We start from the raw sequence: 23224 nt of genomic DNA on the forward strand, positions 1-23224 counted from the left end.
TCGCCTCACTTAGTAGCTTTTGATAATCTCTGTTCTTTCTTATGTAGAAATAAGCAAGAAATTTAATTTGACAATCACTGCCAAACTAAAAATTAAAGAGCAGAGCCCCAAAACAAGGGGAGAAGAAAGGAAGAAGGAAAAAAAAAAAAGAAAAAAAAAAGGAAAAAAAGGAAACCATCGATTTGAGAATTCATGATCAACATGGCTCCAGAAGTATTGCTTTCGCTTTTCCCGCGGGATGAGCTTCTCGTTCAGATTCTGTGAAATTTTTGAGATTCTGTCAAGCCGTTAAAACAATAACAGATGTCAACCATCAAATCGCCAGGAAGATGAAAAAGTATCTGAAGTATACCATGTTTTTTGTTTAAGCTGTGCATCAGCTTTCTACGGAGTTGCGCAACAATAGGAAAAAACCATCTCTGCCAATTATAAAGCTGATTTAAAAGCTTTTCCCTTCTGAATTGATCAGCGTTCCTCCAATATGTGGTAACTCTAAATATATTTTTGTTTTCGTCGGTTAGTCGTTTAGATTTCCGAAGGTTTATTCACTTACTAAACTTTGTGAAAAAAACAGTTTTTCTTCACCGACTGTCGGTCGTGGTCGGCAGAGTACCGACAGGTTATTTTATTTTGCATCGTAATCACTCACCTACTTACGCTAAACGCTAATCCATACAAAAAGTAACACAGTGACAAGACGGTATTCAAAACTGATCCACAACATTTCTAAAAATGTATATTTTAAAATGTTTCGTTTCAAAATTTTAGGTGAACTTTGATTTTGTTTAGTGGAGTTTAAACTGTGACGTTTTGTTTGATTTTGATTGATGTAGGGCAAATGATACCCCTTTAGGCCTCTCACAACTGAGAAGTGCACATAATACATGTAAAACATGAATAATAAATGTTGTTATAATTAAGAAAATGTTTAGTATTAAAGTGGAAAGTGACTATGCATAATTGATGCTGGGTTGACATGGTTAGCCTGCTGGCCTCGGGATCGAAAAGTCCAGTTTTTAATCCTGGCTCGGGCATTGCCATGTGTTCTTGGTCAAGACACTTTACTCTCATAGTGCCTTTCTCCATCCAGGTGTATTAATGGGCACCAGCATATTTAATGCTTGGGGGGAGGGGGGAACCCCATGATAGATAGGCATCTTATCCAGGGGCAATAGATGTACTCGTAGTTACTTCATCTACTTAACCGGGATAAGCTCTGGCCTGGTGGTCCACTAGACTCGAATACAGACTGAACCTTTTTTATCTTCATATGAAAATATATGGGCCAGAAATATGGGCTGATGTATAAACTTCAAAAGAAGTTAACAAATGGAGGGGGTGTAAATGCTAATGGATGACAATTGTCTCATTAAAGAAGGACCTTTTAATTCAAACAGAACAGTCTTTCATGATTATGGAATAGCTAATGAATGAGATGTTGAAATACTGCTGCTGTTAAAATATTGGCAACCCTGGCCTGCATCAGCAATGTCAGACCACGGAGAAACATGTAAGGATGCGATCTCTTTAGAACATGCATTTATAGATTTTTTAACAAGATTGTCGCTTTAGAACAATTACACACATGAAGCAGATGAAAATAGGCCTTTAACCAAAAAAAGCAATTAACGTTAAACAAAACAGAAACAAAACAAAATAATTACCTTGCCATTTAGTACCCCTTGGATGAGATGCTAGCCCATCATGACACTTATTGATTAAGATGAAAAAATATTTAATAAAAACAATATGTATATATATTTGCCACAAAGTAGCTAAACCACCCTGCTGCGGCATGTAGCCCTAACCATACCTAATTTTAACTCGTTTTCGCTGCGCCTTAGTTATATAATAACCCCTTTTGCCGCATAATTATATCTAAAAATACTGTTCACCTCCTTTTTAAAGTTAGGACTGTATGCCTTATGTTTATACACAGATTGCTAGCTAATAGTACTGTTGGCCAATTATTTCTTTTTTGATTGATTACCTGACTGATATTTTTTTTGCTGTTGTTTTTGCATCGTTAACATAAAAAATAACATATCTTTATGTACTTTCGCGTAAAAATAATAATAATAAAAAACTTGGGAGCTCCGCTTTTAGACTTGGCTGAATCTATTTAATAAAAATAAAAAACAATAGCGCATTATGCATTTCCAGGTGGTTGTTATGATTAAAAGAAAATGTTTCTTGTAGAGAAACTTGAACTTTGACAGGAATCATGCAGTAGGAGAAAAATAGTCATTTTTTAGCCCAGTAAACATTTCGTCTCTTTCTTACCAATTTTTAAGTAGATTCAGTTTTCACACGGACTCCATAACTGTGTTCGTAATTATTATCATTAATTACTTACATAATGGAAATAATGGCAAACTGTCAAAGTGATGTCATTATAAAACACATCTGGCTGCAAATTACGTGTCCTTTTATGCTTTGTTTGTCATTTTGCGAACGACAAGTTTTCTCCTTCGACTAGTCAAGAATTGTTGCTGAGAGATCTTTTACTTCACGGGTAAGTTAAAGTAAGTTTATAAAAGCGCTAAAAATACAAGTTATTAGCGAAGAAAGAGTCGTTTATCATTCTTGTTGAGTGCAGATTAATCTGGGCCTAAAAACAACTATTTTTTTCTGACTACGAGCTTAGCGAAAAGGGTTTCTTGTGTTCGAGCCGCCATGCTGCATAACGTATTTGACCCTATGTGGACTTTCAAACATCTTACCTATGCACAGCATAAGTTAGGTTTAAATTGGTAAACCTTCCAAGTTTAGTTCAGATACACTTGCTGTAATTAAATTGCGCATGTCACTTTAAATCATTAATAATTAATTCAAACCGACCGATAATTCTCGGGGAGATAATTATTCACGAGAGAGCTATATACCGTTAAGGGTTACGCGAAACAATTTAAAGCAACCATCAAATATTTTGTTGCTTAGGAGGTCGAATAAATATGGAAGGTCAAATTTATAACTAAAACTAAATTTTGAGAAGTAATATTTAAAGTCATTTCTCTGATTACTTCCAAATTGAAGGAAACCTCAAAATAATAGTTGTCTAACCTAGAAAAAACAACAAAGGAGTTAAAAAGACGCAAAAAATAACCAAGAATAGTTTCGACTGATGCAGATTAAGACAGATTACGATCGACAAACTTGAAAAAACTGGTAAGTTTTTTCAAGTGTTGTCCAATATGGATCGGAGCAAGTGCATCTGCTTTTACTCTGGTCGTCATCGCGTTTGAACGATACTTTGCTGTTATGCACCCTTATAGCAGCAAAGGAAAACTGACAAAAGATAAACTTAAGGTGGGCAAAGCATAAACAGAAAAGGTTGCTTATGACAGATTGACTATTTATTTCCCATTGAATTTATTATCAAATGGCGGGTTTTGTTACTGTCAACAGTCAACTGTCAAGAATATGCTATGTATGAAATAATTACAATCAGATAAACACTGATATTTTGCCGATGAACAGTTTAACTTTTAACTCATCTGTGTCCGCATAGGTTGTCTGAGTCACCCTTGCGACACTTCTATTATTTATTTAACCCTATTCAGACCGGGCTTTTTTGGACCTTATCAGACCGGAGGTGGAGGGGGGGGGGGGTAACTTCCCCCTATGTAACTTCCAGAATATTTAAGCAATCACCATGAAACTTATAGGATGTATTATATGTCCAAAACTCTTTCTTTTGGTATACGTCACGTTGGATCATGACGTCACATCACGTGATAATAACATCATGATGTCAAAACAGCCGCCATCTTGGATCCGCCATCTTGGATTTCAAAATTTTTCCAAAATGCCAGAAATCACTGCAATGTACTCAAAATAAATAAAAATGTGCTTTAAACCCGTAAAAATGTAAAAATAATTCCATTTAAGTTGACTTTTATTAACAGAAACACGCAAAATTACAAATATGGGAAAACATGCCTGTCAAAATGCCGTTGCCATTGTGATGTCAAGTTCCTGACACATCATCCAACCTACCAAATTGTTACCAGATAAATTTTAGGAAAACTCAGAAAGTTTGGCAGCGTTTGGTTAAATCTTAAAAAAAGTTATTAAAGTTCAAAGACAGCGCGGGCCTCAAAAGCCCCCCCCCCCCGGTCTGAATAGGGTTATAAAATTAACATATAAATATTTTTTTTTTCTAACATTGCTACCAGTCAGATCCCATTCAGTTTTCTCTTTCTTTTTTAAGCTTAAAGACTTGACTGATACGTTTTGCCCCAAATAAAATACCAATATCTGGCTTTTCATATGGTCTTTCGTAGTTCGTAGTTCCCACCATTTGGATATCTTCTGTACTCCTCAACGCTCCCGCTTTTTTCACGAAATACTTCAGTGAACAGGATGACTTCTGTATGCAGCACTGGCCCGAGGAATGGATGGCTAAAGCCTACGGCTTAACATGGCTTGTGGTACTAGGTGCTTTGCCGATAATTACGATGGCAGTTTTATACTCAAGAGTCGTTTATTTCCTGTGGATCAAACGTGAAGAACAAATTAGTGGTACACAAAAGGAGAAAAATATTAATTTTAATGTTTGAACTACCTGATTAATACTGTATCAAGAAATGGTCTATTATTAGGTATCAAATTCGCACATTAAGCATAAGACAATAGTGTTTTTGTTCTTAGCAGCGATGATGGATCTTAGCCATGTTTCTTGAGGTCTGGTGACCAGACCTCAAGAAACACAGTCACTACTGCCTGAAATATGAGCAAGACTGAGTCAACCTTAACGGCTCCAGTTGTGTTAAAGACTTGGGCCATTGTAGCTTGGAATGTCAATCGCATCTCGCCTAGGCTGAGGGGATGGGGAGGCGGGGAGTGTGCGGTGAAATCTTTGATTTTTTAAATTCCTATTACACTTATTTGCTTGTTAGTTCCACCTGGTTGGCATAACGATGCGATTTCAAGGCAAATTATTGTTTCATAATAACTTTAGTACACCGAGATTTGCGCCGACAAGAAATTAATCAAAATCAAATCGCTCATTTGCTATAATTTCAGGGGGTCATGAGAGTCCGTAAACGTGTCACTAAAATGGTTGTGACAGTCAGCATTATCTACGGACTGTGTTGGACCCCCGACGTTGTCATCTACGCCTTGATCCTCTTCAGCGCCAAATACAACCTTGGAGACGTAGCTGATATCATTTCCATCGTCCTGGTTGCATGTAATTCAACCGTAAACCCCGTCATATACGCCTATGTGAATGGCCATTTCAGAAAGCAAATCAAGGCGCTTTTTTGTGGCACAGGCGTAAGTGGAAACAGGGTTCACGCCTCCACAAGAGATAACGTGACTGCGGGAAGAAATATGGAGCCAACGCCAGAAAAAGTTCATCAGGAAGTCTTGGTGATAAGTTGATCGTGGGATATCTGGTCCTGCAACTGAGTTGGGTGGTTTACTTCAGTGACAGTGATATAAGAAACTGGTTCAAACTAGGTTCAAGATAATCTGGCTCACCAAGAGTATCTCGTAGCTCAGTGGTGAGGGAACCCAACTGGTATCTGGGAGGCCATAGGTTTGAATCCCGTTGAGGACACAGATTTTGTCTTTGTCCCATTATCGTGATAAATGAACATTCCATCTTTATAAGAATACTTGCTGAAAACTGAATATACTAGGAATTCCAGTGATCGAAAGGCAGGGTTGAAAGGCACCCAGATGTAACAGTACTGCTCGTCACATTTTGATCACTGTACTCCACCACGATGAATAACCACAACATTTTTTACGATACTTAAAACATCTCCTCATATGCACGAGGAATTGTCATGACCGTTTCAGTTTCCATGAAGTACTGGCATTACATACAATTCGGACGAGACCGTTTTAACTGTAAATAATATTATCGTATCAAAATAAAATAACAATTCACGTGCCAATTCGTAAGAATAAAAAAAAGAAAGAAAAAGAAAGGAAACTTCGCGTCTCAAAAAAAAAAAAAATGAGTAGGAAAGAAATCCATGTTTCCTTTTAGAAGAAAGTAGGTCTTAATCATGCAAAATCCTTGACATCTAACAGACCGATAGTTCAGTAAACAAAGAATGATAACATAAGCATAACAACAACTTGTGTTGACATAACTGGTAAACTAAGAATAGCAAGTTAGTAAAAGTAAACTTCGGTTAAGCGAGTAATTACGAAGAAACCGCCCCGGTACAAAAAGCAATATCCTTGTTCTTTGGATCAGAGTTTACTTTTCTCTGATGAAACGTGCAATTGCATAACCACTAAATTACCCTTCTAGTTATGAAAAATAATTATGAGCTGACAGTTTTTCTACCCAAATTTCCATTGTATGAATAACCTCGCTGTTATATTGATCAAGTTGGTTACAATTTGCACTTTATCCTGACTGATCTTCAAAGGTATGTATTTGTTACGTGTTTGATAGTATCCTTCACTTTCCTCTCGATAGATTTTGTATCATTTGTTGGCCTTCACCACAAATTTATTGTTTCTGATTTTTTGAGATATTTAATTTGTTATAAAAAAACAACAGAGTTGCATAGAAGAGGAAATGCAACCAATTTTATTAATCGTTATGACGTTAGCCTTAACAAGTTGATTACATTCTCGAAGCAATATTTTCTGCAAAAAAGGAAAAATGACCTAAGCTGTTTTTTGCGACGTCTCCGTCACATTTCCTTTTTTCTGCAAAAAAAAAAATGAATTGAGCGAGGAAAATATAACTTTAAATTTTATCAAGAGATCCTATCATCTTTGCCAAATATGAAGGGCGTTATTAGAGTTTTTATTTTCAGATGCGTGCATCATGATGAGAATTAGAAGAAAAATAATTTAAAACTTTAGTAAAAGCTCAAAACACGGTGATAAATATTGACAACAAATGAATTTATCAATCAAATTGTTAGTCCGAATACCCAAAAAAGATAGAATAATATAACAGAAGGTCATCTGATCCTCAGTTTCTAATAGCTTTTGGCGTCTTTTCAGCGTTGTACATATAGGCTAAGAAGTCATATGTCGTCCTAAAACGCAACTTAAAATCAAACTTAAAACCTTGTTTTTCAGAGGTCAGAAAGATCCTCTCATTTTCATTTTAAAAAGGATATTCTAAACAAATCCAACTATTTTGCAGTCTAACAAATTAGGGCTGTCTCATAATTCAATAGCGACGTGGTATAAAACTTGGTTTAAAAAATTCAGAATGACAAGAGATGAAAACCGGCCTACGGACTTCTTTGAGAAGTTGGAAGTCTTTGTTTTCCAAGATATTAAACTGACTACCGCTTCAGTAAACAAAGAATGACAACATAAACTTGTTTCATTAACTCTCTCTGATGCTGTTACCAAAGGTACATTGGTTCATGCAAACAAAAGTTAGTCAGTAATTTCGGCATTGCACCGCCTTGTTAGGAACAAACTGAGAAAGTTGATTACGAAAAGAACTTCAGATCTTAAAGAGATAAAAAAATCTATAGAATTTTGCTTTAAAAAAATTGTGACGCTGCAAAATACCCTACTGAAGAGCCAGTAATAAGCCCTAAATGCCCTAAGCCGATTTTCACGAATAAAAAAGGTTCAAAATTATTGGCATTTGTTTGTACCTTAAAACAAAATATTTCTTTGCTTTTCGCAGTCGCTCAAGAGCACACAACTGATCGTTTGCATGATTGAGCATGGAAATTTCTTTAAAAGAATGCGCAGGGGTTTGGAAATTGAAATTTCCATTCATTACGAAATACTCTTTAACAAAAGCCGAAAACAAATTTAAGGTTTGGCTTACTTATATAGGAAAGATACTTTGCGTCTAAAAAACCTGTTTACGAAAAACTGTAAAACTCCTGTAATAAGCCCAAAATATTATGGACCTATTTGCGTAGTGGCTTATTGACGGAAGGAACTTTGAACTAAAAAAAAGGTTGGCTTATATTTACCGACTGCAAGGTAAAACTCTCTAAACGTAACAAAAAGCTCTAGGATCAAGAAATGAACAAATTGTCCCTTTGAGATTTGGGGAATTTCAAGGTTGTTTAATTCGGATGGGGTGAGCTTATTATCTTTTATTCTATGTACTGTTAAGTTAAAACTTTAACATGACAGTTGGCTTATCAGCGCGCCTTAATTCAGCCGGTAAGGCTGTACTCGAATGAGTGGTGACGCTATCTGTATGACTTAAAGACTGTTTCTGTCGCAGCTTTTATAAGTTTATTTAAGCAGTGATCGATTATGAGACTCGTAGGGCATTTCATTATTCCCAATGTAACAGATTTCTACTTCATGCAGGTTATTTTGACTGACATCCATAGTCATGTCTCTGTATAAGGATTCTGACGCAGCTCAGATCGCCGTAACAACTGTGCATTCCTTGCTGGTTATCTCGAACATCGCTGGAAACGCGCTGGTCTGTGTTGTCATACTGAAGAATCAAGACATGAGGTACGCCGTGAACCCGGTGAAAAGAAATTTTCGAAATTATGTAATACAATTTATTTTAGTTCTAAGAAGAACTGTTGTTGGTGACTGACGTTTCGACAACCTGAGCGGAAGTCATCTTCAGAGTCAAGTGAAAAGTTGTTGTCAGTCGATGATGTTATAAGTCTGGTCCGTTGATGTTGATTGGTCAGTTTAGCCGTGATGTTATTGGCTGTAAGACTCGTGTAGAGTTTGTCGACAGTAATTGGTCAGTTAGTCAAATTAAGTCGTTCTGTTGGCGGTCCGTTTGTCGGTTCTGTTTAAGTCGTGAATAAGTCGTTTGTAAGGTGCTGGTAGCTGTTGACATCTGTTTATAGGCGTTTGTTCTTAGTTTGTGTACCAGCTTTCCAGAGTCAGTCGTTGAAAATAGTTAGTACTGTAGGTTAAGCATTCAGCAGAGTCCCAGTCGATGTTGCGGTTAGTAAGTCATGTATAAACAATATCATCGACTGACAACAACTTTTCACTTGACTCTGAAGATGACTTCCGCTCAGGTTGTCGAAACGCAGTCACCAACAACAGTTCTTCTTAGAACTATTCTCACCCGGACGATCATACTTTACGACCTACTGATACTCCTAGGCTCAAACCATTTACTATACAATCTATTTTCATCAAAATTTTTTCTTTCTTTTTTTTTTTTTGTACGGGCAATTATCTTGGGAATCAGAAGAAAAAGTGTGTTGTCCGAATCTGGATAACTGAAAAATGCATATTTCAAGCTTAGAAATGGAATTCAAATGTTCCTTCAACCAAAGATTAGGAAATATTTGTAAATTTCACTTTGAGTATTAACCCTTAATTATAAGAAGAGTTATAATGCTCTCATACATTCATACATTTGGGAACTGAAGTTTTCTTAGGTGACATGTTACCTTGAACGTACGTTTTCGATATCTAATTGCCGTTTTAAGGACAATGAAGGCCAAGTCCTTTTTTTTTAGAAACACAACAGCAGCTCGTTCATGTACATTAGGGCAAATAGATTCGTTCCCTTGATCAAAGTGTTTTAGTTGAAACAGATTAGGAGGGAGAATTTACATCCGATTTCATTGGTACGTGTATAACAACTATCTTTTGACCTCCTTTTTTCGACTTGCTTAACAAACACGACGGATCTAAATCCACCAATCACAGCCCACTAGCATCGCTTTCGAACTTGTGGCTCATTTGAAAGAAACCAACATCGGTATGCATCTGTTTTGATTGGCTCATTTCAAACAGCACGTCAAAAGATGGATGTTGCAATTGAGAGAAAGCCGCTATGCATGTCACAATGAAAGCGGGTGTTATTGTCACCATAACCCGATTTTCAAAAGTATCTCGTTCACGTATAATTTTTTTTTCGACTAATAATTTTTTATTGCAACACAAATAATACTAATACTTGCAAATTTTCAACAGGACTTCAATTAACTACCTTCTGTTGAACCTAGCTTTCGCAGACATGACGGTAGCAACGTTTTTCATACCACAGTACATTTTTACCCACGCTTTCACCCACCCAGACGGGGTCGCTGGGGACGTCTTCTGTAGACTTCTTACAGGCGGAAACTTGGCATGGGTTGGAGGAGCTTGTTCTGTTTTCACTCTGGTTACTATCGCCATTGAGCGTTACTACGCGGTGATGTATCCTCACGGTAACAAAGGGAAGCTCACCAACAACAAGCTAAAGGTGTTTTACGACACGTTTTACAGTGGAAAGCTTTAAACAGTACTTAGTTTACTTATCTTCGAATGTTTTGTAATGCCGTTTATGATTTACTTTGACGTTTTTCTAAATCTTCAAGCTTACAATAATAATTTGTTTATTTGGTTATATTGTGATATGCGCCAGGAGACGTGCTATTCGTCTTAAAATGTTATTTAATCTGAATGCAGAACAGACGGATATTTTTTTTGAGTATAAATTTCATTCTTTCACGAATAGAAATGATATATATGCCTTTTCCTAATTTGATTTGTTTTGTTATAAGGTCTCATTATTAGTTAAAAATCCAAAATTCATATTGTCATTACGACTCTTGACTGCAGGGAGTTGTTACACTCAGACAGATAACTCGCCTTCTTAAACGCTGGGTAATAATTCTTTACAATAGGAGAAAGTTAACTCTTTAAAGGTGCAATTTTAATAATTTGAGAACAGAATTACCTACTTATGCTTTAAATTTAAGTTATGGAAATATGTGCAGCATCATACATTTTCCTATTTCGTCGTTGCAGGTGATCATACCTTGTTCATGGATGTTTGGGGTGCTCATGAATACTCCCGAGTTCCTGGTTAAGAACTACGATAAGGAGCAGGATTTCTGCACTCAGTTCTGGCCTGATGAATGGATGGGAAAGGCCTATGGTGTGGCGTGGTGGTTGGTGCTTGGAGTTTTCCCTGTTATACTGATGGCTGCCTTGTACTCGAGAGTCGTGTACACTTTGTGGTTCAAACGTGAAGGGTCCAATGAAACCAATACCCGACAACAGGTGAATATGTTACCGGCAGTGGTGTTTTTGTTGCGACATGAGAAAACTTCGTTACGTAATGAAACAGCTCATAATGTTTTTCTCTTGCTGTTTGCATAGTTTTAACAACTTTTACTGTACTCAGTACACCAATTTATCTCTACAAGTAACAATTTAAAAGGGGACTTTATGTGAACATTTAAAGGAAGAGTATTGCTATGAATTTCCCAAGCAAATGAAGTGGGAGACGTCTGCACGCAGACTATGAATTAAAATTCTTCAAAGCATGCAGTTGGGTAATTCGCGAAGCGTGTGTAATACCGTAGTCTTCTTTTATTAACAAGTTAGATTAAGAGTGCTTAAATAGATTTTTTCGATGGCAAGAAAGAACTCCATGGAAATCCGGCAAAATTTCTATAGCCAGTATTTTCATTAGAAATAACCAAACGTTCAGTTGAAGCCTCCCTCTGAGAACATAAATTATTGCAAAGGCAACATCTTTTCACGGTAGAAACCTACCGGAATTTTGTTGTTATCTTGCATAGCTTTAGCATCAGGTTTTTCTAATTCTCAGGCTACATCTTGCAGGGAGTGATGAAGGTGCGGAAACGAGTAACCTTGATGGTCATTCTTGTCAGTGTCATCTTTGGGGTGTCCTGGCTTACTGACTCGACTACCTTCTTCCTGGGCTTTTTTACTCCAAGCCACACCTTTGGCGATGTGACATATGCTACTGCCTCGACGATGATCATGTTCAATTCTGCTATCAATCCGTTTATATATGCATTGGTGAACCAACGATTCAGAGAGAAGATAAAAGGAATGATCTGCTGCCCATGTCGCCCATCAAACAGGATTTATGCTGAAGGGGAACCGCAGAGAAACGAGGGTACGAACAGCGCAACTAACCCAACCCACACAACAGGAGAGAACTCTAAGGAGTGATTGTTCTTTTTTTCGATAACACACATGACATTTAATTCACTGCAGGACAAGCCTGACGTTTTTACTGCAAACCAGAGCTCCTATTAGCACTGACATTGTAGCCCCTAGATCGACATTCTCGAGAGCTGATTATTAAGCGCTCATATATCATAAAACTGAATAAAGTTAAACGTGAACTAGTTTGATAAGAAACAAAACATGACCGCTCTGAGAAGCATTATGTTGTAGTGTTTTTTAGAGTTAAGTAGAAAAAGGAAAATAGCCGGTTTCAATTCGACCCGTGAATTTGATTAGCTGTACTATATTATGCGTTATTCTGTTCAAACAAGTTAGACTAAGAAACAAAACCATAAAGATGTATCATGTAAAAACTCCCACAAATCAGACTATGTAAATAAATAATATCATGTAGGCATGCCACTGTGCAAAAGCTGGATTTTGTTTCACTAACATCCTTACTCTGTTTCACTTTACGTCGCATACGTGGAAAACCGCATAACAGTCAAATAAATAAACCTCATTCATTGACGATGACTCGTGTTAAATTATCTCTACATTTTCTGCCAGTCGGACCAAATGTTTGCTAGAGCTTATTTATATGGTTTCAGTAGCATAAGCGACTAGGAGTATTTCAAGACCATCGCAGGGTTACGGCCCCAACATTCAATTCTCCGGTACCCATTTATACACCTTGGTAGAGAGGTGCTTAAGAGTAGTACCCGTACCAGGTCTCCAACCCTTACCCTTACGTACGCCAGATCTGTTCCTAATAAACTTTTCAAACAAAATATCCGCTATCCGAAATGAAAAACGAATAACTGAGGACGAACGAATCATTCCGCTTGCGTCCACGGGAAACCCACGGAAAGATAGGTACATAGCTAGGTAAATAGTATAGGTAAATAATAAGGGAGCGTTCTCCTTTGTCAAATACACACAACGCGTTTTGAGACTGAAACGAAGACCTTATTTTGAACTGATTAAGGCCTAAATATATATTTCATGCCTACGATTTTAAGGGTTCCAAGTAATTTTAAGAATAGTTATCAAATAAATCTACCTCATTACAGGAAATTAAAGTTTTTGTTGTTTCGTTTACTTAAAGTTACAACGACCTGACCTGAGTTAGCAAGAATGGTATATATAAACAGTCTAAAGGTTGGTTCTATGAGAATGAATGATTTTATGAGAACTACTTTCACGCTGGGAGACAATCGGAGCAATCGGGATAAAATCGAAAATTCATTTAAGTGAACAAAGGAAAGTTCATGAATTATTATCTCGTTTGATTCCCTTAGCATTATTTACTTTGATTCATGAATTTTATCATATCCCGCATGTAAATTTTTTGGAACTTCGAAATCGCTTATTGCGTTGAATCTGGTACCAAAATGATTGTTGTCGGGCCTGGCCTTGACAGCGTGGTTTGCTCTTACCAGACGATCAGGGCGATTATGCGAGAATCCCCTTATCGCTTCCAGTTGCTGGGATCGTCTCCGATTGTCTCGGCGGTTGCAAACGATCAAAGCGATCGGAGCGATTATACGAGAACCAACATTAAAAAAAGCAAATTAATGCTAAAAAGAAGGTACTATTTATTTTCTTATAAATTAACGCGAATAACACTGGAACTACATAAGAACATTTGAAGCAAGATAGGGCGGAACAAAATCCTTCGATGTGCCAGCTACCAGGACACCTCTGAGAGTGAAGGTTAACTCTGTGATAGTTCGATTTTAAGATCTAATATGCAACCTGCAGGAGAAAGCTATTATCAAAGAGATAAATTTGATTTTATTAAAGGCCGGATTCTTAATTTTGTGTGAAAACAAAATACTGTTGTGGAACTTAATTAGAACGCCATTTTATTTATTAGCAACTCGCGATTATTTCCTTTGGCCTTAATTACCTTTAATAAAGTAAAAATAGGCCCTTATCTACATACGCTGCCCTTACGCTCTATTCTAAGTCACTCGCCAAGCCGGCTCATTTCACTACACAAAGCCTTTAAATATCAGTCCTAAAACAGGCTAGCGTACGAAATGCAATTTTGTCCCTGCAAAAGAAATTGAAAAAATTTTTTTTTTCGTGAGGGATTAAACGGAAAGCCGTATTAATCAAAGACAAAGATTGGAAATTCGATTAAATGGTTCATTAGAATGGTGACGTTATTGGCAAGATCACACAAAACAATATGTATATATGCTTTGTTTGTTTACGACCTGATGAAATATTAAGAATAATAACAAGAAATTTCCTGATCGCAAACAATGTGCAAACGTTTAACCTACATTGTTTGTTTTCTTTTGACGCGTGTCTTAGAAAATATATTTGTATTTACAACTTCCTGTTTCAGATATAGCACGTACTCAAGGATGAATTTCATCTATCTAAAAGGGCTTTCTTCCAATCCCCACAAAAATGCTTGCACTCTCGCACTCTCAGTCACTCGCTGACTAAACTGGTCATAGTGGTTAAACCTTCCTTGGTGACATTACCCGTTCTTTTAAAGGTGAGCTAAACAAAATCATCGGTTTTTTTGAGAAGTGTGCATTTACTTTAAGCTGTATGCACAGAAAATAGCGATTTATAACCTGCTTCTTGTTTCCAATCACAGCACGTTCTTCTTCTTTTTTTCTTTCTTTTTTTTGCCTGGGACGTAATAGAAAATAACAACCCAAGGAGCTGAGCCAACTGATCTTATTATAGAAAACTTTACCTTTGGCTTATGCAACATGTGTATCTTGTTAACATATTTTTAGCATCGCTTGTAGTCGAGGAAAACAGTATATACGTCCTTTCTACATCAGCTGGGTGGGTTAAAACCACTGCAAGCTATTGTTCAAATAAAGGCTGTTCTATTTAACCATAAGCTTATCACCTGATAGGTGATAAGCTTCTGATTTAATTGATAGCAAATGAAAAAGGGAAATTTGGGAAGAAAACGCAAAGAAAACGTGAGATATATGATATGTAATTTTATTTTTTTTTAGTGCTCAGGGCTCCTGTTGATAGCAGGTTACTTTTATTTTATCCCCTGAAAGGACAGCCCTTAGCCATATAATTTAAATAAAGATATGTGTTTTTGTTTCTGTTGTAGGGTCAAACCGTCAACACTCTGTTGGAAATTTAACTTGATTTCATAGCAATATTTCTGGCAATATGAATAAAATTGTACATTTAATAGCTCGGCTACATGAGTGTAATGACCTTCCTTGGTGACGACTTTTCTCGCGGATTCAGAAACAGCTTAAGTTGCTGTAGTTAGTAACACTTTACGCCTTCGTTATGATAGATGTGATCGGGAACACCCTAGTTTGCATTGCGACCTTCCGGTCCATAAAGGAAAACTATGCTTTGAATTATAATAGCTCTTCCACCAGTTTACTGAGACTGTATGTTTTCGTTATTTTTATAGCTTCATGATGACTCTGTTCGCGGATTCAGAAACAGCTCAGGTTGCCATAGTAACTGTTCTTTCTATCCTTGTCATGGTAGACGTCATCGGGAACACCCTTGTTTGCATTATCATAATGAGAAATCAAGACATGAGGTATTTCGAGGTTCATAGTGTAATGCTGTGAATTTACTTTTCAGAAAAAAAAAAAAACTTACCATCGTGTTCGTGTAGTATTTTAAACAGCTTTATTAGCTTTATTAGCTGTGTAGGCCTTAGCCTAGGGACAAAAGAGATAATCTCGAGGAAGATTATATTAGTCTGAAATGAGATGACAGCTGACATTTCAGACTAAAGGAAGGTTTACATCATTGGTAATATTAAATGGATCCCATATTCGATATTACTCAAAAAGCGCAGTTAACTGAAAAATAGCTCGCAATGGATGGTCTGATAGGCTAGATGAATAATATCAAGTAAGCTTCATGCCATTATACAAGGACCACTCTGAAAAGATTACCCGCAATTGTAGCCGGATCCATTGGTGTAGCTCAGTATCAGTCCAATACCGACTTAATAACGAACTTTAAATGCTGGACTGATCACACGGGGACGATGTTAATCAAAGATTTTGCACAATAAGTTGGTTATATTAAAAAAATATTGGGCTAACATCGTTTATAGTATAATCTCTAGTGTTTGAAAGCCACGCATTTAAAGTTTGAATAAAAATCTCGGTTATTCGACTGACAAATTCATGGACTTGAATCCTGCTTTGACTTGGAATTAATTGATATTTATCATTATGCCGTTGAACTAATATTTCCAAATCCAAATCCTATAGGACTCCAATGAACTATCTTCTTGTAAACTTAGCAGTGGCAGACTTAATGGTAGCGACGTTCTTTGCACTAATGCACATTTTCATCCATACGTTCACCCACCCCGATGGTGTCACAGGAACAATGTTCTGCAAATTTTTGACTGGGGGAACCTTCGGATGGGTTGGAGGTGTCTCCTCATCCTTCACGTTGGTTGCAATCGCCACTGAGCGGTACTATGCTGTCATTTATCCCCATGGTAACAAAGGAAAACTTACAAAGAGTAAACTGAAGGTGTGTTCAAAGGTTTATTGGTATCGACAGAGTTCCTTGACCGTGATTTATTTTAAGCAATATAGCTTTTAAATGACTTCTTCCATATGTCAACCGGCTTATCCACTACACTTCCAGCTTTACAATACTAAATAAGTTTAAATTAATAAAACATCAACCTATTATTTCAAGCTAAAAATACAAAAGTATTCCAGTCTAGCTATATGTAGAGCTCTGATAAACAATGAAGACATTTTTTTTATCTCATTTCTTCATTATTTATTAAATAAACTTTTGATGCAAATATCTAGTTGTTATGATAATTTTTAAACGGTGAGTTATAGTTATTTACTTTTCACGAAACACAACTAGCGCGTTCTTAGTTTGTATTACTTGCTAAAAAGATATTACTATCTTTCACTTGCATTTTTGCGAACGTGATTTTATTAATTCTCCGTTGCAGGTAATTATTCCCGCCTCTTGGATTTTTTCTTTGATAATAAATACCCCAGTGTTTCTGAGCATGAAATTGGATAACACGATCGCCTCTTGCCTTGAGAAGTGGCCTGAAGAGTGGATGGGAAAGGCCTTTAGTATGACGTGGTTTCTTACGTTTGGAGCTTTCCCCATAATGATGATGATTGCATTATACTCCAGAGTTGTGTACAGTTTGTGGTTCAAGCGTCAACACAGCGAACTTTCGCTTCAACAAAGGGTAGGTTAACAATACCACTGTCATTAGATAGGCCTTTTCCCGAACAGTGTCACATTTAAAACTGAAAAATGCGTAATGGAATTAGAAAGATCGCTGATTTCATAGCCTGGCCGACGTTCAAAGAGGAGGGAGAAGGGGAATTCCGATTGCGCTTCGCGCTCTCTCCTCGCACCTCGCGCTTCACGCTCGAACTCCCCTTCTCCTTCCCCTTTGAACGCCGGCCACGCAGGCTACTGATTTCAAGGCAACATCCAGCTTTTTTCCATGCGATTCTTCTGAATTTTTTGTACTCGAATAAAATGTTCTGTTAGCAGTCTCAAAAATGTTACACTCACTAAAACCATCACGACGTTTCCATTTCATTTATCATCTCTACTTCCAGTGTCAATAACTAGCAGTGAGACATGGAGAGGGTGAGGGGATTAAAACGTATTTCATAGGGCATATTGAACCTTGGCGTGATTAGATCCTGGCCTGGATAAGAATATTTGAACTTTACATTATTAATGTGGTTTCAACAGAGTCGGGAACAGTAACTTGAATCAATGGCATTTATTCATAACAGTTACATGAATCACGCTTCTCTTTTTTCACAGGGTGTGCTAAAGATACGGAAGCGAGTCACTCTGATGGTCGTTACAGTGAGCACTATCTTTGCAATCTGTTGGTTGACTGACGGAGTTATCTACATCTTGAGCTATTACAGCACCACCAATCGCCCAAACGATGTTACGTATGCCGTCGCTTTCACAATGATCTTGTTCAATTCTGCCGTGAATCCCTTTGTATATGCTTTGGTAAATCAACGGTTCAGGGAAAAGATGAAAGGAATGTTATGCCGCACTTGCCGCCATACAAACAGGATTCATTCCACGAGCCGGAGTGATGAGCACGAAGCTGGCTCTGATAGTAACGTCGCTCACCCGACCCAAACGGTAGAATAGTGTCCATCAATGACAAATGTATCGAAGAAAATAGCTTAGTAACTGTACCATCACACTGTGCCTGAGAACCTGTATCAATGTTATGTTACAGCAACATTTCACCGAGCGTGGAGCTCATTTCACTTAAGTGATGTCTCACTGAGTTAAAATATTTATATGTAATCATTATATGGCCGGTTCTCGCAAGGACTGGGGACTACCGAATTCACGAATTTGATTGATACCTGCTAGTGCTCTCAACCTTCTCTTTTTCAAATTGCCATCCACAGGCAAATTGTCAGCGAGAAGTTTTTTTGTTGTTGCCTGGCCATGTAATAAACACCTTATTAACCGAGCTTAGTCGGTTCGTACGGGAGAATATTGACCTCGGTCGTGAGTACTACCTCCACCTCCTTTCTAAGCAAGAGAAAACAACATTCACTCTGTTCCTCCGATTTTTCTCTGAGCATATCTGAATCCAACACTGACAAATTTATTTTGTTACACTCTATCAGAGTCTCCCACAAACATGTCTATTTTTCTTAACTTATATAATCAGCGAGAGCGCAAGCTAAGCAAGCATACGAGAGCGAGCGCAAAAAGCGTGACGACCGCAGAGCGAGCGCAAAATGTGGTCGATTTTTTAAATATTCATTTATCAAAAGGGACTACAGAGCCATTTTTCAAGCAAAAAACTAGATTTTCTACCTAGAACCGTGACATTCATCGAATTTCTTCTCTCAGCTCACTCGCAGCAGTGCAGCGTACGGAGAAAAATGACGGCTGTATATTTTACCACAGTGCCTTGCAAACCTGGCACATACAAAAGTTTTAGCGTTTTAGCGAAGTTTGTCCCTGTACTAACAACATTATTCATGCTGGGTTTGAAGTTTAAAGAGCTTTTCTGTGCGTTTTTATGGGCGGATGATGGTTTTCTTATGCTGAGAATTATGGATAATTGTACCAGTCGCCATCGTTTTCGGATTGAATAGAGAGAAAAAGAAAGAGGCTACCGTGTTCGTTGGGGAAGAAATTGATCGACATTTCTTCAGTGCGTGTGCTACTGATTACGGGCGAAATTAGGCACAGCAAAGATTCATAGTGCAATGATTGATGTTTACCTTAATCACCTTCAATAACATTTTAATGCAATATATAAAAGTTCAGTAGTCGGTAGCACAAAGAGCGGCTGAATAATAAAAGTGATTAAAAAATAGATGTTTCAGCAAATTGTAGATGAGTACTTAATGCTTTGCATTGTGACTGGGCGAGTATAGAAGATTGTTAAGAGTTTGGATTTCAGAATATAGAGTAAAGCTTAGTGGTCTAGCTAGTTTATGAGCCATTAACATAATAACGTTGGAATTAAAGAAAAAATTGTTAAAAAGTAGATGTTTCCGCCATGCAAAGACGAGTATTTTTTTTTTTTCATTGTCACTGGGCGAGTATAGAAGACCGGATAATGAAAATATATATAAAAAAAGATAACTAAAAAGGGTCAAGCTACGTGGTTTAGATTATGAGTTACTAACATAAATAGAATTTGAATAAAAAATGATAAGAAGTGGATTTTTCCAGCAGTTAAAATGAATGATTTTTGTTCTGCATCGTGAGTGGGCGCAGAAGGTAGTTGAGGTGCCTAGATAATAAAAGAAAAAAAAAAGGCTTAAGCTAAGTGGTATGGTTTATAAGTTATTTGCATAAATAACTTTTGAATAAAAGAAATGATTAAAACGTGGCTAATGCTATCATCAATTGAGGATTGGTACCTATCGTTCTGCGTTGTGACTGGGTGAGTAAGGAAGCTAGTTGAGAAGCTTGGATATTAAAAAATGGCTCAATCTAAGTAGCGTAGTTTATGAGTTAGTAGCATGAAAGCTTTTGAATAAATTGAAGATGAAAGAAGCTCAATATAAGTGATCTAGTTTTTTAATTATCTTTAGAAGTTAAATTTGCAGAGCGAGTTGTCGAAGCGGCGGATGAATTTGTTACACGGACTACAACATTCGTGTGATTAAGCAATCGTAAAACATCACCAGAGGTAATAATATGAGTTCATGTTAAATCGTTTGAATATTTTCCTGAAAATGGGGACATTTTTCTAAAAACATTTTCTGGAAATGGTGACATGTTCTTAAAGCGTAAAGGGCGGCCTTTTTTGTTTCTTATGTTAACTTCCCTATCATATTTTGCTTTTACATGGCAATTTTTCTTACCACTTTAGCTGGAAATCATAAAAATTACCCTAATCAGAACCTTTTACCAAAGAAATTATTGAAATCTGTTCAGAAGAAAATTTTGAGCAAATGGAAGCGTCAGATGATCATCTCCCTGATAAGAAATAAAAACAGACCAGTTTTCCATAAAGACTGGTTCGCCAAGAAAGTAACAAAAGTCGAGCACTTAATGGACAACTGTGGCAATCTTCTTTAATTCCTTGTCTTCCAAGATATAACATGAAAGTCAGGCCTTAAGCTTTTATAGACTAACCGGCTACAGTCAAACTCCTGAAAAGCATATATCCCGAAATACAAGGCCTCCGCTAAGGAATGAAAGTTTCTTGTATAAATTCGTAAAAAATGTCGGTAGTATTGCTTCGAAAAAAAAAAAAACTTAAGGCTATTCTTTCGTTTTTTAGTTTTTAGTTTGCCGCACCATGTATTTAGTCACGAAATTGTTCGTACGGTATGGACACTTTTTTTTTCACTAAGCGGCGAAAAAGAAAGTTTAATTGTCGCTTTTGTGGTTAATTTCTTCTATATTACAAAAACCAGCAAAAATATTTGACTTTCAATTATAGTGTACTTCTGTTTCTGTGGCCGTTTAAATAGTAGTTTAATAGTTTTTCTCTTTAGATCGCGCGACTTTCGACAGTTTTTTGCTTTTAAAGTGACGGATGCGTAGACGGCTTCTTCCCTTCTCACTTCAATCGCTAAAAAAAAAAATTAATTTGGGTGCAAATAAGTAATTTCTTTACCGTCCATAAACCCGTCTTGTTTCGCTTTTATAACGTTGACGCTGACTCTGCTTATTTTTATTAGATAATTTTCGAAGCGGTGCAAAACCGTGCAAAGCCTGCTTTTCTTTCAAGTCCCAGTTCCACGCTTAATATCTCGCATCAAAAGCCGATCAAAGTGCGAGAATTCTAGATCTCTGAGTATGCGATTCTAAAAGAAACAAATGATCCTTAACTCCACTGCTAAGCAACGGTTTTAATTAGTTTTAAGCAAAAGAAGGATCATCGCAGTAATGTACTCAACTTAAACAGTTGAGAAAAGCAAGCCTGAAAAAAAAGTCTCCATGTTTTAATCATCAGCTTAAAATTTCGGTATCTATGAAGAAGGATTAATCCTTACAGAAAAATAATAAAATGTACAGAGCCCCTTCAATAACACACCTCTATTTCGTTTAGTTTTAGGTAAAAAAAAACATAAAATTTTACTTGGATTAATATATTAATGAAGATCTCATTAAATCTCTCAGTGGTACTAGTGATTTAATGAGATCTTCATTTTTATATATTAATTCAAGATTGCGAAGTACATCGATACGAAAGCTGTTGATACGAAAGATGTGGTTGAACGCTAATTCACTTACCGTGTTTGAATTTTGGCTTTGATATGCTTTATCGTATTATAACAGCAAAGTTTCTGATTCATTCTGTAAATATGAATTTGTTATGGTTTAATTACTGAAATTATATATAGTTCTGTCTAAACGTACAAGAACAGTAATTGTAAGAAATTGCTGACCGTTTAACTGTTAAGGAGCGCGAACGTGAGTATTATGAGGCTAAGTTAGTAACCGGATGGAAAGATCGGATTTTACTTCCGTTTTGCACTAAACAGGCGAATATGAGTTCAGAAAATAGCGAGCGAAATGTCTGCGGAATGGGACAAAATCGTGAACAGGTCTTTAGGGGGGGTATACCCAAATGTTTCTGGCAGCAAAACGACTCACAGCAGCATTAATTCCCAAGGCTGCCAGATTTATTTGGAGCTGGAGTCGGTAAGCGAGGATTATTTATAAAGAACTAATTATAAAGAAACCAATTATAAAGAAATGTTTGCTTCCATTCTGTGATCAATTGAACATGGTGTAGGAAGTCGACGAAAGGCTTGCCAGGGTAATTCTATTTCCTTTGAACAAATTTGTGGGAAAGTATACTCAGATTACCAAAGAACAAATTAAGGCGAAATGTTTTATTTGTTTACAATTCGACTGGAAACGGAAATGAAGAACGCACGAACATGCTGAAAAACAAATTCAAAAGAGCAAAACTACGGTTGACTTCATATGATCTGACTCGCTATTTGAGCAGGTCTTGGGTTCGAGGGTGACTGGTAAAATTTATAAAGTTCCTCTTATCGCACCGCGACCAAGCCCTGACCTGGTTTACAATCCATCCAGTTCTGTGAAATGATTTCAATTTCTTCTTGATAATGGGTACAGACCGTTCGTGTCTCCGGATACCATTGTCTTTTTTTCTGCATTTGGCGTTGGCCTACAAATACAATATCACTAAACTTACTTTTGGTGGCTTCTATCTGTACTTATTACTAAACGGGATGTCGTGTTTTATCAAGTCAAGTAGCATGAAGCGAGATCCCGAATATTTTACGTCGTTGCATATAAATTGCGAATGGACCGACAAATAAATAAAGGTAACAAATTAAAGTGAATGTGTGCAAATACTCTAAACCTCAATTTACACGTACACAAACGAATCTAATAAGTTGAACACAAATGGTCTTGGCCATTTTAACAAACGATCAGAGTCTCTCTTTTGAAATATATACCCAAAATTTCAATTTGTATGGTAAATGAAATAATCATAATAATGAAAACTGTCAGCTTGTTATAATAAGTAGCATTATTTAGGTGCCATACAATTGCACATGATCAGAGGTAGGTGAATATAAACTAAACAAAAACGATATTGCCTTTTATTACAAGCGCTTTCTTTCTTTTTGCTTAAGCGTATTTGCTATCATTCCGTCAAATGTGTCAACACAAGTTGATGATGTTGCCATTTTTTTTATTTGCAATATCTCCTACTTTTTTGATACCAAAGAAGTTTCTTTTTGATGAAGATATTTTGCAGCGTTTTCTACGTGATCATCTCCGTATCTTTATCTTCTTTATCTTTACACTACCAGGCAAAAAACAGGAACATTATTAATCGAACTAGTGTTAATTGAAGTGGCGCTAAAAAATTAGCCGAATG

At 36.8% G+C, this 23224-nt stretch overlaps 2 protein-coding genes across 3 annotated transcripts; both read left to right on the forward strand.

The window, feature by feature from the left end:
* Nucleotides 1–8284: 8284 nt before the first annotated feature.
* On the forward strand, nucleotides 8285–12366 carry LOC144632948 (QRFP-like peptide receptor). Its single transcript, XM_078491703.1, has 4 exons — nucleotides 8285–8430; nucleotides 9871–10141; nucleotides 10690–10944; nucleotides 11512–12366. The coding sequence occupies exons 1-4, from the start codon at nucleotides 8303–8305 to the stop codon at nucleotides 11866–11868; spliced, it is 1011 nt and encodes a 336-aa protein (XP_078347829.1). The 5' UTR covers nucleotides 8285–8302; the 3' UTR covers nucleotides 11869–12366.
* A 1899-nt stretch (nucleotides 12367–14265) lies between these two features.
* On the forward strand, nucleotides 14266–18376 carry LOC144632890 (pyroglutamylated RF-amide peptide receptor-like). 2 transcript variants are annotated; one of them, XM_078491645.1, is made up of 6 exons: nucleotides 14275–14380; nucleotides 14631–14682; nucleotides 15287–15421; nucleotides 16110–16380; nucleotides 16823–17074; nucleotides 17671–18376. In XM_078491645.1, the coding sequence occupies exons 3-6, from the start codon at nucleotides 15291–15293 to the stop codon at nucleotides 18016–18018; spliced, it is 1002 nt and encodes a 333-aa protein (XP_078347771.1). In that variant the 5' UTR covers nucleotides 14275–14380; nucleotides 14631–14682; nucleotides 15287–15290; the 3' UTR covers nucleotides 18019–18376. The 2 variants fall into 2 exon arrangements, with proteins under 2 accessions (XP_078347770.1, XP_078347771.1); XM_078491644.1 differs by lacking the exon at nucleotides 14631–14682 and having other exon boundaries at nucleotides 14266–14380.
* The last annotated feature ends 4848 nt before the right edge of the window (nucleotides 18377–23224 follow it).

This window comes from Oculina patagonica, chromosome 12 (assembly GCF_052425735.1).
Source record: "Oculina patagonica isolate OP01 chromosome 12, crgOcupat, whole genome shotgun sequence".
NCBI classification, from domain to species: domain Eukaryota; kingdom Metazoa; phylum Cnidaria; class Anthozoa; order Scleractinia; family Oculinidae; genus Oculina; species Oculina patagonica.

Bases quoted from the DNA above. Each gene is read 5' to 3' on its own strand.
- LOC144632948 (XM_078491703.1), top strand. From the start codon at position 8,303: ATGTCTCTGTATAAGGATTCTGACGCAGCTCAGATCGCCGTAACAACT. The intron at 10,142-10,689 runs GTGTTTTACGAC...TCGTCGTTGCAG, and splicing joins TCACCAACAACAAGCTAAAG to GTGATCATACCTTGTTCATG. The intron at 10,945-11,511 runs GTGAATATGTTA...TACATCTTGCAG, and splicing joins AAACCAATACCCGACAACAG to GGAGTGATGAAGGTGCGGAA.
- LOC144632890 (XM_078491644.1), top strand. From the start codon at position 15,291: ATGATGACTCTGTTCGCGGATTCAGAAACAGCTCAGGTTGCCATAGTA. The intron at 16,381-16,822 runs GTGTGTTCAAAG...TCTCCGTTGCAG, and splicing joins TTACAAAGAGTAAACTGAAG to GTAATTATTCCCGCCTCTTG. The intron at 17,075-17,670 runs GTAGGTTAACAA...CTTTTTTCACAG, and splicing joins AACTTTCGCTTCAACAAAGG to GGTGTGCTAAAGATACGGAA.